This window comes from Protopterus annectens, chromosome 2.part0, assembly GCF_019279795.1.
Source record: "Protopterus annectens isolate FY-2018-M chromosome 2.part0, PAN1.0, whole genome shotgun sequence".
NCBI lineage: Eukaryota > Metazoa > Chordata > Ceratodontiformes > Protopteridae > Protopterus > Protopterus annectens.
The window spans coordinates 970,141,632-970,159,234 of record NC_056728.1 but is presented as its reverse complement, the minus strand read 5'-3'; the positions used below and the strand labels follow the sequence as shown (position 1 = coordinate 970,159,234).

The window sequence follows — 17,603 nt, the reverse complement described above, 5'->3', positions numbered from 1 at the left end:
CACCAGCTCTGAAGGGGAACAACAGTGCAGATGGGGAAATCAAAAAACTCCCTAAACCCCACTGTTTGGCAGTCTCACACAAAGTCCAACTCTTGTCATTCGACAAAGTACGAGTCCACCAAAATATTTGGCAATTCACACTTTGAATGAAGAGCTTGCACAGTCAGGTAAACTGCATCTATATAGATTCATAGTGCTTTACTAGGCTGTTGATTTGTGAGGATCTTAAGAAGCCTAGTTTTACATTCCCATGGTAGTTTTTAGCCCTTATATTTTGTGTGTAAATAAATCCGAAACCGGCAAAACACAGATATGCTGCAATATTTACACGTTGCCCCTCTCCATGAGGGACAAGAATGCTAAGCCACAGGTGAATTTCTAGTTACCTGTGCATTCATTTAAATTATATTTGAATAGGGACTTCCAGGATGGCTACACACTTGAATCAACAGATTAATTTCATCTCTCCCAGTGTGAAAACATAAACCGAGATAAAGGAGTGCCATTGAAACTGTTATTTGGGTAAAATTCAGTTACTGGCTAGATACCAGCAAAGAAAAACATTTTGGAGAGTCTGAAAGAAAATCAAGCAGAAAAGGTGAAGAGAAAACACTGGCTTGGAAGGATCCTGCAGCTGTTCTGTAAAAATCAGTTAAAGCTTCAGTTTTGGTACAAGAGATGGCTTCCTGTAATTTAGATGGAAAAAATAAATCAAATGTACTCAGAGGAGATTTAAATAAATGAAACAATGAATGAATATATCAGCTCAGATAACCAAAGACTAGAAAAAACAGAAGAAGCTTTAGTTATTTGAATGAAGTGATATGACTGTAAAAATCAGAGGCTGAAATGAAGAAAAGGCCGGTTGAGTATGACACTTCTCAGAAAGAGCTGTTCCAAAAAAAATAGAGTTTGAAGACAGAGTGCACAGAGAAAACCTGAGGTTTTCTGCTGTACCAGAGAAACTGGAAGGAAGAGACTGTTAATATTATGAAAGTAGAAATAAACAACTTGATTGGTGTACCACAGCAAAAAAAAGGGCATAAGGCTAGCTGCTCTTGTAGGCCATTTTAAGCCTTTCCAGTTTCCCTATTTGTGCTTGAATAACCTATCATATTAGGTCATCCTAAGGTCAATAATTATATATTGCCCCTAATGAGAATAACTTGGATCACACCATAGATAATTTGAGGGGACCCATACATGGGATAAAGCATTTAGGAGCTGCCTCTGTCTATTAGAGTACAGGGGACAGTCCTGTGATAAATTTTCTGTTTCCCATCCATAGATCTAAGTTGCACTTGAATATGGACAGGGATGAACATTTTTTTATGTGGATGGGGAGTCTGTTCCATAGCAGCTGTATCCTCTGCGAGATATACCAGTCGCTCCAAACTTTTTTGTTGATGCTGCAAAGGAAGTTTAGATCTCTAGACAGAGTATTTTTGGTGTTATTTGATGTGCTTATGTACAGTAAGTCTGGTAATGAGTTGAAAGATGCTTTGTATGCCAGACACAGGTCACTTCATAACAGTCTGTAGGATACCGAGTATTGTGACAGGGCTTAGGGATGGTCCATGTAGGACATGCTATTTAGACCTTGTATCATTTTAGTAAGGTGTCTCTGTAGTCATTCCAGTTGTGTGTGTCTATATTAGTAACGATGAAATCATATCAGCAGAAAGAATTGTTTTGTTTCAGTCCACAGCTGTTGAAAATCAGTAGGCTTATTAGGGGAAGATATAAATACAATTCAAGAAGTTTACTACACTACAGTAGACAGGCAAAATGAAAGCTTGAGAGAGCAAGCTTCTTCTTCTTTCGGCTTTTCCCAGTTAGGGGTCACTACAGCGGATCACCTGTCCGCTCATGATTGGCAGTGGAGTTTTACAGTGTCGAGTTGCCAGCCCGACACCCAACCTTCCACAGAATGCACACACACACACACACACACACACACACACACACACACACACACACACACACACACACACACACACACACACACACTCACACCTAGGGCCAATTTAGAGTGTCCAATCCACTTGCAGCATGTCTTTGAGATGTGGGAGGAAACCGGAGCAAACCCACGCGACCACAGGGAGGACATGCACACTCTGCACAGAAGGTACCCCAGCCGAGAATCAAACTGGAGAACCTCTTGCTGTGAGGCGACAATGCTAACCACTGAGCCACCGTGTGAGAGAGCAAGCTTATTTAAATATAATGCACTACTCTTTCTAGTGGATCTTTGCCATAGTTTATTTAGTAAGGAAAATCACTTTCATTTTAATATGTTTTGGCTTCTCAGAACATTTTATACTGTTGTGCTGTGAGCCCTTAGTCCTACCTCACTGACTCTCATCATGACAAGTCAGCACCACCCTGTTAATAAGATGTGTTTGCTTACTCTTGGTCCTCTCATCTAAGCTGTGTAACTATTGGGCAGCCCATTGATTTGCTCCTTTGTGGACAGGAATTTGCCCCTTTCAAGAGTGTGAATGTAATCTTTTTCAGCCAATGCATCCCTCCCTATTATTAGTTAGAGGGTTTGGTATGGTAGCGTTTGGTAAGAAATCGTTGCACCAGTAGGAAGCAGGATGGTTTAGGGTTTAAGGCATGTGGGACAAAACATCCCATTTTATTCTAGTTTAGTCCATCAAACAGTACATGTTCTGCAAGCTTTCACCTTAAACTCCCTATTTCTTACAGGAAATATAAGAAGTCCAGGGATACTTGGAGTCTTGACACCATTACATCTTGCCTGTTCCCACTCAAGACTGTACCTCCCTTTTCATGGAGGGCTAGGCCAGTCAAGCTCAGGGTGAGCTTATGAATACCCGTTCAACAACTGGAATTCCCAGTAATATAACTTCATTTTCAGTTTGGAGTGGGGTTTAGACAGCACCATATGCTTGAGGGTTGGTTTGTCTGCCAATGCATTTTTTTGGCTTTCAGGTCTTGTTATACAGGTGGTTTTGCAGATGTCATAAATATGCTAATTTCTTGTAAATTAATCAAATTATAAAACAAAATTTGAATTTTTATATTATTTAACAATCTGTGATTAATGTAACTTACCAAACCACAGGGAGTTCTTTTATGTAATTCTGTTGAGCATTTTGTGTGCCTTGGTTTCTTAAAAACACATCCTTTGCTGTCTTCATAGGATGACAGATCACCAGACACAGAGATCAGAATACATTTGATTTCCTTGCCTATGTATGGAGTTCTTACAAAGTCAGACTCGGGTCAAGTATTTGAACAGCTTTCCCAATCCTCTGCATTCACAATGGAAGACATCAACAAGAAAAAGATACGGTAAATGCGTTTAAAAATAGAACAGATGTACTGTGATGATTTTTTTCATCTTGCTTGCTGAATTTGTGTGCTAGCTTCTCTGCAAGTTGGGCAAATAGAACTGACTTTTGAGGAAAAGCCGTTTTGTGTGTGTGTGTGTGTATATATATATATATATATATGTGTGTGTGTGTCTATATATATATATATATATATATATATATATATATATACACATACGTGTGTGTGTGTGTGTGTGTGTATATATATGTATATATATGTCTGTGTGTGTGTGTATATATATATATATATATATATATATATATATATATATATATATATATATATATATATATATATATATATATATATAGACACACCACACACATATATGTGTATATATACTTTCCCGATAAACAAATGTTAAATAAATAAATTATACCCACACGCACATATATGTGTGTGTGTGTGTGTGTGTGTGTGTGTATATATATATATATATATATATATATATGTGTGTGTGTGTATTTATCTGTATGTATATATATATATATATATATATATATATATATATATATATATACAAGTGTGTGTAAACTCATTATTAAATAAATATTTCTAGCATTGCATTTTATTCAGTTTGTGATCCCAGTCTTGTTTGGAAGTTTGCTGACTTTCATAGTCTGTTCTAGAATCATTGTGAATATGAATTACTCAGTTTGACTTGATGCTGTTCGATGCAGCATGGCAGGTGTAGTTCAAACCTGTAAATTGATGTGTTACACAAAGCACCTTAATTGGTAATATCACCCCCAAAATCACCGGAGGTAGCTGCAGTGGACAAGGACAGTTGGTATTGGGATGCTTTAGTTGTCTTAGCTTCCATTTCCTCATGCCTCCATATAACCTCTGAAACTAAGCAGTACAGTTAGTGCTTCACGTTTCTGTGTGTTGGTGTACTTAGAACTTTAATATGGAATCCTTACAAGTGTCAGATGCTGCAAAACAGTGATGGTGAAACCAAGTGAGTTTATCAGAAAGGTGCCACCCAAGGAGTGCCAGAGATCCCATGTAACACGGGTACAAGGACATAAACATGCCCCAACCCATTTGTTGTTGCATGTTTGGTGAGAAGTGCAGGTTCACCATAGCACTTATATTTAGTTATTTGTACTGAATCATCATAGTAGGTACATACAGATAAATGTACTGAATCAATGTGCACAGTTAAATGTCCTGAATCTTTACAGCAAGTATACACAGTTAAATGTACTGAATCTCACAGTAGCACATATACTCACTTAAGGTACTAAATCGTGCACTATACACAGCTTCATTTAATGTATCATGTAATCAGAAACTATAGACTTTTGGAATGTTTTGTGCTCTTCATCTCTGAGAAAAGGCCGACATGTTTTTGGTGACCTTTATTTTAGCACTATGATTGCCTAAAGAGCCTTGCCTGTGAAATCTGGGAGTGAGAAAACGGTCAGAGCTGGCTTTTAATGTTATCTTTTTTTGCAGTGCAGTGGTGAGGTGCATTAACTGCAAATGCTGCCCTTGAATTGTTTAGACTTGATGTATTATTTGATTGAAATTAATGTTATTGATGATTCTAGCTTTTGTAGCTATTTCTTTATTAAATTATCACTTGACACATACATTAGTAAGAAAAAAACAAACCATATTAACTCTTCATTTACATTCATTATGTATTACATATCTGCTTTCTTTATAACAATTCTCATTTACTCCATTACATAAATTGCTCAGTTCTTACCTTCCCTTAAACCTCATTCCACTTCCTGAACATTATACGGCATATATTTTCCCACAAATTTCATTTATTTATTTGTAATTTGCTCCTTCCCTTTTCTAAATATGTAATATCCATTTTTATCTGTTTTACAATATTCATTTCTTCAACTACAGGTGACTTAGAGTTTGATTTATACTATTTAGTAATTGCTGTTTTAGTAGTAAGGCCTTATGATGACTGGCCAGTTCAGCTTCTGTTCTGTGTCCCAGATCAGAGATATAATTTTCAAATTTAAAGTCCTTTGCTTCCCCCAACATTTCTGATAGAGTGCTCTGTAGGGAATTTTTAAATTATGTCAAGTCATTACACTCCAAAAACATGTTCCACGTTACCCCCCTCTTAGGATCATTTTGAAACACCCTTTTGTTTAAAGTAGCAGACAAACCCTTTTAAGTTTATAAATGGCTAACGTTGTTGTTTAGCCTTTAGCAGATTGACCTCAAGAGTCTAACTATAAATTGGTCATTGTTAACTCACACAACTGATGTTTTACCATTTTGTTATGAGAAGATGTCCAGCTGTGAAACTTTTAAGGTTGTGCATCAGTTTAATAGTGCATTTTTATGTTTTCCTCCTACTGACATCCAGTCCCTTCCGTGCCCATGAAAACTTTTAAAAGCTGCTGAGTTAGCTGTACTATGAGAATTCTAGTCCAGTTAATTCTGTCTAATCCCTCCTGGTGTGTGCAACAGCTCATTCTTCTAGTTTTCTTTGAGCTGGAGGGATATCCAGATTCTTTTTGGTGTCTTCTTCCAGTTCTGTTTACTATGCAGTGCTTCACCTGTAACAGCTGCTACCATGCTCAAAATCCCCTTCTGGGAGGGATCAACAATACAGGACTGTTTTGGCTTCAGCTCTCCTTTTTTATATTGATTGATACTGTAGTGTCAGTGGTGCAAGAGGTGGTGCACTTGCCTTTGGTATTGGAAGAACAGAAGGCTGTGGGTTCTGTTCCCACTTCAGGTGCAGCACAGCAGTACAATCCTGTGTATATTGTCCTTTGTATGAGGCATTAAACCAAGGGTCCCATCTGCTTCATTTGAGGGTAGCTCATGTGAATGTAAAATATCCCATGGCACCTATTGAAAAGAATAGGGGACTTTACTTTTATGCACTTTCAAAAACATAAACCATACAACAACAAGCAAGTAAAGTGTAACATTTCCATGTGCTAGTAATTTGCAGTCTGTACAAATAAATCAAATTAATATCCAATCCCACCCATTATTCCGTAAACATTTTTTTATTTTATTCACACATTTTCCATCCCAGTTTTGATTGGGTCTATATTATAACATTGAAATCTACAAAGATCGAATGTTATAACATCGACCCCGTAATGTCGAATGCTGAAAACAGTGAAGATGCAGGACCGTTGCTGTGGCTTCACTGTTTTCAGCGTTCGATATGTTGGAACGTTATGGGTCAGGTTCAGGTAAGTGTGCGATTGTGTGTAGGTTAGGGTTAGGGGGCGGGTTAGGTGAGTTAGGGTTAGGGAGCGGGTCAGGTAAGTGTGTGGTTGTGTGGACATTAGGGTTAGGGCGCAGGTCAGGTAAGTGTGCGATTGTGTGTAGGTTAGGGTTAGTGGGCGGGTTAGGTGAGTTAGGGTTGGGGTGTGGGTCAGGTAAGTATGCGGTTGTGTGTAGGTTAGGGTTAGGAGTGGGTTAGTTGAGTTAGGGTTAGGGCGCGGGTGAGGTGAGTGTGCGATAGTGACGGACCTTAGGGTTAGGGTTGGGTTAAGGTAAGTGGATAGCTAGTAGTGTATGTAAAGTTTAGTTTAGGTTTAGGTGTAGGATTTTAAGTGTATATGTGTGGATTGCTGTTTTTTGTGTGTGTTTGTGTTGTGTGTATGTTTTTCGGAATAGCGAATTTTTTCCTTGGGGAAAAAATTCGCTATTCTGACTGATGTTTTCAGATTTCGGTGTTTAGGGTTCGATATTATAGCATTTGATCTTTATAGATTTCGATGTTATAATATAGACCCGTTTTGATTATGTAACTCTTGACATCTCTTACTATCCATATAATACTAACTAAAGGTTTATTAGAAAGAATCAGTGTTGTCTTTTCAATATTATAATGTATTCCATACAGCATCATATTCATATTTACTTTTGATAACCTTTCATCTTTAAATTGTTTCTTGCATAACTGCAGAATTCCTTAATTCTTCTGCATTGTATAAAAATGATCCATTGTTTCTTCTAGTTTATAAGTGACAATTCCTGGCTTCCATTTTTTTGCATCTCCCATCAGCCTTAATTCAGTTTTTCTGTCATAATTCTAAAGTAGAAAGTATTTCTTCTGAAAAACATTTTAAATCTTTCTTGTCTTTTTTTATTGCATTTTGTACCTTGCCTGTCTTATTATCCATAATTTCACTTAATATTTTCTATAATGCCTTCATACCAATCAATCCTCGTTTTTTAAATGCAAATCATTGCCACTCACTATACCAACTAAAGTGGCTTGAACTTCAAAATCTCATTACCTTCCACCAACTAGTTTTCGCTAAAAAACTCCTACTATATCCAGACAAAATACCAGCACTATCTAATTTTCTTAAAATACACAAAAACCCAAGACAACTACGATGTCCTTCAAGGATGCATCTGCAGTCCTTACAAATGGGTTGTCCTGGCCTCAGGCAGCCCTTCAGTCGGCCGGATTCCAAAGTCTGGGTCTGGCCTCGGCTGATGTCGCACTTCACCCGACGTCATAGCTGCAGTTCAGCGGGTATAAAGGCATCAGCCGACGCCATTTTCCTCAGTCTTTCTTGCCACGTGGCGCCCGAAGCAGAAGCTGTTTGCAAGTGCCGGTCGGTCAGAACCAGAGATTGCTACTACCGAAGACTTCTAAAAAGCTAAGTACCCCGTTGGGGACTCTTTCTTGTCTCAGCCGATGTCAGAAAAAGTGAATAACTGTTTAACTTGTGGGAAACAAATACCTCATAAAGATTTCCACTCTTACTGCCTACCTTGTTTAGGCCCAGACCACGACGTAGCAGCTTGTCTAGCCTGTGCTTCCTTCAACCGACGAACGCTTAGACGTCGGTCGGAGTTTGCAGAGGAGCTTTTCGGCTCCGCTTTTGCTTATATCATGCCGTCGGAGACTCCGACTTCACATTTAGCTAAAAAGCGTAAAGAAAAGGACCGACACTCGCGGTCCGCGGTTTCGGCCGAAACCGCGGCTACTAGTTTTCGCTAAAAAACTCCTACTATATCCAGACAAAATACCAGCACTATCTAATTTTCTTAAAATACACGAAAACCCAAGACAACTACGTTCTAGTGACAGGACCTTAATCAGGATCACCAGAACCAACAACTCCACAGGAGACTCCCTCTTTCCTAACTACATAGGCAAAATCTGGAACTCACTGCCCCCTGATATTACCTCAGTAAATTCTATCATTAAGTTTAAACAACAACTAAAGGAACACCTATTTATCACTAGACAATGCCCATGCCTTTCCCCAGGTTGACCTTCTACACGTGCTTTTCCCTCAGGATTTTCTCTGTCAACCTCCTTATACTAATTTACTGTATGTTCTAGTTTTCTTAATACGCAAACCTCATCTACTAGGAGTTCTACTATACTCCTGAAATCTCTCTACTACTCACTGTACTCCTCATCTCTTTCCTGCACTATCATACTCAAACACAATATTGTAAATTTATACATATCTATGGGTGAAATATACATACTCTCATTAATTCAAGTAGAAATTACTGGACATACATCTAATATGTCCTGCTACTACAATTTGCGGTTAAAATATTTTTTTTTCTATGTACTTCTAATATGTTATGTTTTGTACTTGGTCTCTGTATTGGTTAAATGACTCTGTATGTGTTTGCTTGCCTTTGTATATTTACAAACTCTGGAATTTTTCTCCCCGGGCCTCCGCTGAAAATGGACATTTATCCAGTCAGATTCTCCTGTTCAACAAGTGTAAAATAAATAAATAAATAAATCTCACTCTACCTTAATTTCCGTCTCTTTAATATATCAGTATACTCTTTTCCATTCTTCATTCATAATGGCCTTCCTTAGATCACTGTTATAGTATTCCAAACTGTTGGGTTATCTCGCCAAATAACCTGGAATTCCGGATAGGGTACAAAAAACAAAACCTTCCACAGAGCCATAAGTCTGCTGTGTAACCTATGTCTGCATTGTTAAGGGTACGAAAGCGGATGTATGAGCGTAAATCCCTAAACTATGTCACCAGCAGTCTAAATGCATGTCTCCCATCCGTTGGTCTGTTCTACACTTGGTCGTTGTTACCGTTGGCCTTCACTGGTTCAGATAAATGGCCAGTTGGGGAATCTTCCTTTAAGTTTCTTGATTGTTTGTTTGTTGCTCTATTAAATGTTAGCTAGGAGGTGAAAGTCTGATTACAATAGGCAGATTCCCTACAAGGATCTCCACCTCCAGTGCCTTTTCTGTCTTGATGCAGAGTACGGCTGTTAGTCCTTTTACAATGCTCTAAGAATGTGACTTTTTTCTCTTAATTCCTACTTGGAAATTCTATCCATTAAGTGCTGTCCCAAGCAAAGATGGCAGACACATCTACCCCTGACATCCTGTCCTTTCAAAAGAAAAAGTTTGAGACCTAGGCCTAACTTGACTGCACAGTCAGGCACGGACATACCCCCAATGGTTTTGGAACCCAAAGTACACCCAACAGATACTCTGTGACCTTCCTGGAGGCTGGTATGGTGTCTAAGGTCAATATGTCCAAAATGACTGATGCTACCATTAATTGTAAGAAGAGGGAACCCCGCTTGATAGTTTCTGAGGGACCCTAATGCATACTACACATTTTCATTAGAGAGAGAGTCTACATTTAGTCAAAGCAGATGTCACGCATAGAAAAAAGAAACAAAAAGCTAAAAACTTATTTACCTCCACCCAGATGTCCAGCAAAAAGGAGTGGATGGATTTCTCACAGGGCCTATTTAAAGTCATAATGGCACTTGATCCACTTTCCTGTGCAGGTACTGCTGCTACTGCTGTTTCGACTTCCACTCAGATGAGCACTCTTTGGCCTGTTGATCTCAAATGTATTTGTCAGGTTGTGGTCTCCAGTGATTATGATTCCTTGACTCCTCTGTTGAAGAACCTTCATTTGGAGGCACTATTGTTAATATGATGAAATATTTTGAATGGGAATCTAAACAGATTTCTGAAAAGTCAATAGAAGTACTATAACCTCTTGGAAGAAGACACCCCTGCTCCTGTACCTGTGTTCTATATGCTTTTCTGTCCACTTCCACTGCACCAAACTCTCAGCCGCCAGCTCTTTAAAGCCATGAAAGATTTTACAACCTAATTGAGAATTTAAAATTTCTGTTTAAAAAAAAAATTGTGGAAGACCCCTCTGTTTTTTCTATGTAAATAGACAAGCCCTCCAAGTTATTATGTGCTGCCAGTGCTCTCCTTTCAGATAAGGACAGCAGAGCAATGGACATATTGGTGAAAAGAATGTCTTTACATTCTCTACTCTGGCCTTTAGAGCTCTGAATTATCAGACTCAGATGAGTAAATACTTACCTATCCTCAGCAATTTAAGTAAAACTTTATCCTCTCCTGAGGAACCTACCAGTAAACAATAGGCTCTATATTTGACGGCACAGGCCTCAAAATAGCTAGGCACACCACTAAATGCAGATATGATGCAGTAAATGCTTCCTCCAAAGCAACTGCTACAGGTTCTGTGACCAGGAGGTATGCTTGGTTATGCTTTCACCCTTCCTGAAGATATTAGTGTTCCTTTAAACAAGGTTCTTTTGTTTGGTCCAGATACTGCCACTCTTTCCAAGCATTTGCCGGAAAAAGATAAAATTATGAAGTACTGCAGATTGATCTTTATTACTTCTGGGCCAAGATACTTGTAAGATCAGCTGTCATTTAATTGTAGTTTGTTAGACAAAAGTATATTATTCTGCATGCAAAAATCTAGATATTAAAGCTGGCTGTCGCATTTTGCATGCAGTGTCAGTAAATAACTTTCAATCAGTGGAAATGAGCTTGAAACACAAACGCAAACAACCAAACCAAAAACCACCTCCAGGGGAAGCCTTAATAGGCAAAAATAGTAAAATGAAAAAAAGGCTTCCACCACAACGAAAAGTTCATTAAGAGATTCTGTTAAAATGTAGGCTTTAATAAAACAAAGAAATAAAAAGCACAAATTGTGCTGTTCAAGTTGCAGGTCATAGGATCTGAATAAGTTTTTTTAACTGAAAGCGCTTATCCTATTTGACCTGCAACTTGAACAGCACAATTTGTGCTTTTTATTTCTTCGTTTTATTAAAGCCAACATTTTAACAGAATTTCTCAGTGAACTTTTCATTGTGGTGGAAGCCTTTTTTTCATTTTACTGAAAATAAGCTTCAGTCAAGAATACTGATAAGAATAAAATGAGCTAACAGAATGTGTAATACATTAAGTGTAAACAGATCTTGTTTAGATGGTATGAGGTGTGATGTTATGAGGAAGTGCCACCTGTACCAGAGTTAGTAGGGCAGTGCATGTGTAATTATGCCAGCATAGGTAGCTGGAGTTTTGCAAATAATTTTATTTGGCTATCACACTGATTTGTACAGATATTTGTATTAAAAATTTATTTGTAAAGTTACTAGTGTTAAAATGCATCAGCTGTAGGTCCTGCTGGACAGAAAAAATGTATGCATATATATTAGGTTGTATTGTTGCAACTGATGAAATGTGTATGTTTGTCCGAGAACCCCGGAAGGGCGGAAAGTTTAAAATTGTGTTACAGCTTTCAGATGCTGCCACAGATCTTAGCAAAGCTATGTCTGTTTTTTTGGAACCTTTGCAGCAGCACTTGAGAATCTGACAGGAAAGATTTCTGACAGGATATGTCTCGCACATCCACACGGACACAGAGACATCATTTGGCTTTTGCTTTGGTAAGACACTCAACACACACCAACTTGCCTTGCTTTAGTAAGTAGTCAGGGAACAGTAATTTTTTAGTCAGGATTATTTAGTGAGGTTAGTTTGTTTTCTGCATCTGTGAGAAACTTTCCAACTGTATTATTTTTTATATTTCTGTAGTTGAAACTCTGTTTATTGTATTCATTATTCTCCTGTTTTCTGTTTTATTATCTATCATTAAATATTTAATACCTTTCATTGTGGCTGGTCCTTTACAGAGTGCTTTTTACATCTTGAAAGTACTTATGCTTGTTTTAGTGAAACTGTGGCTGCTCCTGAAAGCATTGCTGCTTTAGTCACACACTGCCATTTGTATTAGTATTAATTTTACACAATATAATTGGGTACCCTTTGTAAGAGCCTTAGGGTAGCTGGCTGACTTAGAGTCTGGGTAGAAAGGGGCACCACTAGTAAATGTGTGCCAGCTTTTCCCAGGTGTGTATGTGAGTGTGAAACTCAACTATCTAATTGTGTGTCAGCTACTGGGAAGAGCCACACACAGCTCCAAAGTAGTCATTGTGGAGTTTGTGTGGGTCTGGAGCATGTGCCCCGTGAAATTGTCCCTGGTGCAGGAAGCTGCGTTCAAAAATACTGTGTGAATCCATCTTTGCTCTTAGTGACCGTCCCTCACTTGAGTCAGTGGTGAGGATCAAGTCTCCTTGATTGCTGACCCAGAGTAGGGACCTGTCACACAAGGCTTGGGAACCAAGGTTAAAGAAGCTTGCAGAAATTTACAGGGTTTTGGTATTATTAAGAGATACTTCAGAACACAGTCAGTTAGTTCAGACAGATACGCAGAAATTAACTGCAGTGCAGTCCTCAGAAGTTTAGTACAGACACTCGGTAGTGAGTGCAGGGGTTTGGTCAAATATCAAGCGTTACAGAATATTAATTATTATTCTGGAGGAAAAGAACACAAGTGCAGAATCTGCGGACATAACATTTTAAGTACAGTATTTACAAACAGTATAATGAGTGCAGAAGTTGTAGACATTTAAGAATTGATTCAAATATTGTTGACATCTACCACCACCATACATCACAAAACATTCTTAACCAAACTACAGTGTATGCAGACTTTTATTCTGAAAGGTACAGGAAGATTTGGCATGTAAAGGAGAGACTGGCATCTGTTCAGCACAGGTTTGGGTAATTAAAAGATAGGCTTTCATTCCAGTCTCATTCTTATTATTTCCAGTTGATTCCAGTATTCTACCATCCTTCCAATTCTTACAGTACCATAGTAATTGCTCTGCAAACCCCCCTTCATTCTCTCACAGGGAAACCAGGCCTTCTCATAAGGCAAAGAAAATGGCTAGGAAAAGATTCCAGGATAAACCAAATAGGGACTGTAGATCTGGGAGACTTAACTACCCTATGACCACTCCCAACCCCCACCCCTTGGTCGATTTTTTCCCCTATCCAAAAGGCTCAAAATAACCCTAAAAACTGGTTACTCATTACTTCTAGCAAATGGCTTCTTTCAGTCTTCCAAAAGGGATGGATAATGAGCTGGAATGAAATGCCGCTTTCATTGGCATCCCTCCTCGTCCTCCACAAAATCAGACAGTGGCTCAATCCTGTTACTCAAACATTGCTAGAGCAAGGCATGATAAAACCATTGCCTCTGCAATAAGTGGAAAAGGGTTATATACCAGACTATTTCTTCTCCCAAGAAAAGGAAAAGACTGGAGACCAGCACTGCAGCTCTCCACCCTCAACACCTTCTTCTTCCATCATTCAGGATGTTGTACCTGCAAACTCTTTCATTTATCCTTCCTCAAGCCTTGCTCATGTCTTTGGACCTAAAGAATCCCTATCTTCTCATTCCTGCTTATATAGCTTAGAGGACATTTCTGAGGTTTTTTACTGGCTCATCTTACTTTCAGTGCTCTGCTTTGCATTTTTGATTTTTTTACAGCCCTCAGAGCTGTTTCAAAGTGCCTTGCAGCATTGATAGCTTAATGCAGGACTTGAGGAATACAGATATTTTCATATATGCATGAGCTGTTAATAGAGGCCCATAGTCCACAGGTACTCCTCACTCATTTCAAATTCACCATGGTCTTATTCTAAGGCCCTGAGTTTCACAATCAATCCAAAAAAGTTAGGAATGATACCAACCCAAGATCTAGTTTTCTTGGGGTGCTGTCTAAACTCATTTAGATCTTCCTTCCTTCCTCTTGCCAAAGTGCAGAGCATAACCATTTACTTCCTTTCTCCTCCTCCCCTTCAGACCTGTACTGTAAGGTAGATCTTGAGAGCATTGGAATTCATGGTGGCAACCATTGTCATGGACCCCTCTGCCAACTGCATATGAAAAATTCAGTGATATCTGAAAAAAACATCTGGTCTCAACACTGTTATCCCGTGAACACACGGAGCCATCTCCTGCCTTGGCTAAAGAGGGAAATACTGTGGTGAATATCACAGTTAAAGCTAAACCTGGCTTTTCCCTTTCAGCAGCAGCTGCACACAATTGCATCAGATGAAGCTTGGGGAGCATGGACAGGCAACTTGAAAGCTCAGGGGAATGGCCTACAAATCTAAGGTCTGAGTTTACCAGTCTCAAAGAGATGAGGACACTAATTAAGGCCCTGCAGATTTTCTCCCATTCCTGGAAACCAGGTCCATTAAGAGTGTTCAGACAGAATGCAACATTCACGTGGTACATAAACAACAGAGGGCATCAGATCTTACTAACTGTGCAGACTGACTCTTTTGGCATGGAAGCCGGCCATAATAGCAATCCTCTTCCTCCAAGTAGTTTACATTCCTTCACAGTACGAAGTTCAGGCAGACTTTCTAGGCAGATTTAGGGAAGATCCCTATGAATAGATGCTAAACAGAGAGTTTCCTAGACATTGGCCACAGGTGGTGGGTGCCTCTGATAGATCTTTTGTTTCCATCAGCAAGAAACAACTTCTGCTCTTCTGTACCAAGACTTGCTGTCCTCAGGCTTGGAAAATGAATGCAATGTACTTAATATGCCTTCCTTTCCCTTCCTTTTCTCCTCTTCCCATTGTCTTATTCACGATTCAAAGAAAATACTCAGAGATGTTACTGGTGACTCCCTGTTGATTAAGGCAGCACTGGTTCTCCTTTCCTTCTGCCTAGCCAAGGACCATCACCAGAATCATCCCACCCACAGTGGACCTGCTCACAAAGCAAAATGGCTCATTACTTCATTCCCACCAGTAATCCCTCAGCCTGACATTATGAATGATAGGACTCCTATTCCTTTTAGTCACAAATTTTGTGAGAATGTGCTTCAGCTTCTCCCAAGAGGCAAGAAAACCTACTACCAGAAAATCTTGCATAGTAAAATGGAAATGATTTACTGTATGCTGTCATAAATACCAGGACTCGCTTCACACTAATGCCTGACTGGTCTTGTCTTATTTGTATGAGCTCTTGCAGTCTGGCCTAGCATTCTCATCTGTTAAGGTACACATTTCAGCCATATCCATGGGGCTACCTCTGGATCCACCACTGCTGGCCAGACTAGAGGTAAACAATTTTTAAAAGGTGTACTTCACATAAAACTTTCTAGGAAAGCTATTTGCTTGAGACCTCAGTTTTGTGCTGGGATCAACAACATCTGCCTGTCTCAAATTCTGTTCTTAGAAAAACGTTCTTTGGTAGCACTTGCTTCTGCCAGATGACTCTCCAAATTCCAGGCTGTTATGGCAACCCTCCTGTATTTTTCATAGAGACAGAGAGCTTTTAAGGGTCAATCCCTCTTTCATGCCTGAAATGGTAAATGAATTGTGGCTCAGTCAGGCCATACATTGGTCCACTTTCATCCATAATTCACAAAAGGGAGTATTTCTACATTCCCTGGTTGTGCATAGACAATTCAGGTTCTACCTTGATAAGCCAAGAATATTTGGTAATCCTTTTGAACTCCCAAGGTGGCTGCACACCAACAGCTTAATTTCAGCTCTCCCAGTGTGAAAACTGAAACTCAGAAAAGAAAGCCAGCAAATGTATTTTGGGGTATATTTCAGATACTGGCTAGTAAGTGCACTGCCTAGATGTCAGCAAAAATTACATTTAGAGAAACTGAAAGAAAATCAACCATAATATGTGAGGAGAAAACACAGCCTGGGAAGAATCCTACAGTTCAGCAAAAAGCAATTCAAGCTGCAGCTTTGGTCAATATTCTCAGAGCTGATTAAAATAAACAAAACACTGAAGGAGTATATCCACTCAAGTAATAAAAGCTGGAAAAAATGGAAAGCTTTAAATGGGAATTCAGATGAGCTGATAAAACTGCAAAATTCAGAGGTCAAACTGAAGAAAAGGCTGGCTGAGTATGAGACTGCTCAAGAAGAGATGCTTACAAAAGGTAAAATTAGAGGACATTGTACACAGGGAAAACCTGATTTTTTCTGAACCAGAGAAACTGGAAGGAACAGACTGTATTACCTTTATGGAAATACAAATAAGTAACTGGACTCATGTTCCACAGCTGGAGTTAATTGAAAGGGCACAACATGTGTATGCTTAAAACCTGGCCACGAGAAAGCAGCCAAGACCTCTGATAGAAAAGATGCAATCCTACCAGCAGAAAGAGTTGATTCTGTCAAAACTGTGCATAAGGAGTGTTTGTAGAAAATAACTTACTATACACCAAGCAGAAGAGGAGTAAATTTATTCCAAGAACCAGGAAATGTGAAGAGGCAGGTGTGAGATTCAAGCTGTATCCATCTATATTTAGACTATTTTTGATGCAGAACATGCTGAGTAGGAAATACAAAAGTTTATCCAACAAAAAGTGAGCTGTCAAACAGAAGGGGATTCTACTTGTTATTCTTCTAATACTAAAGCTCATGGAGAGACTATTCCAGTGAAACGTTTTCCAGTGTTCCAAAGGAAAATGTTTGAGAGTCAGAGAAAAGTACAGGAGTTGACTAGGACCAGGAGCATGTTGGAAATAAATCAGACTACAGCTTGGAGATGATCAATAGGAAGAAAGCCAGAAGCTCAGAAATTAATGGATAAATGTGGGATTACAAAATATCATTCTCATTTGTAAAATATGGCAAAAGAAGAAAACATGGAAATATTGTACTTTTTTTGACCTTGTTAAACTTGTAGGGGACACCAAAGCATATGCTCTACTTCATGTCATTTATATTTGAAAGAACATTAAGAAGAGGGGAAGGGAAAGGAAAGAGGTAACTGTAAATAAGATATTTTTTGTTAACAATATTTTATAAAATGTGGCATGTACTGCATGTTGTACAGTACATTTTTCAGTTAGTTTTGTGTTGTTGGGATCCTAAAGATAACAGGTGCCCTTTTTCCCTTCTTTCTTCTTATTTAGATTTAAGAAGTGTAGGTACTGCACTATACAAAGACAAGAAAGCCCAGACAAAAGCATGTTTAAAATAATAGCTGTAATCCTAACTTGTTGAGGTGAGAGACTGGTTGTAAAAGTATACATAGCATGATATAAGTACAGTTTGATATGTTTTTTCTTGCTTTTACTTAGGGCAATGAGTGCTTG

The 17,603-nt window shown here is 38.8% G+C and overlaps 1 protein-coding gene across 1 annotated transcript in view; it reads left to right on the top strand.

The window, feature by feature from the left end:
- Window positions 1-17,603, top strand: part of LOC122792799 (extracellular matrix organizing protein FRAS1-like) — a 4,352,848-nt gene that overhangs the window by 2,633,447 nt on the left and 1,701,798 nt on the right. Inside the window, exon 37 of the mRNA XM_044060368.1 lies at window positions 3,170-3,321. Within this exon, the coding sequence (XP_043916303.1) occupies window positions 3,170-3,321 (152 nt within the window). The remainder of the gene's footprint in view (window positions 1-3,169; window positions 3,322-17,603) is intronic.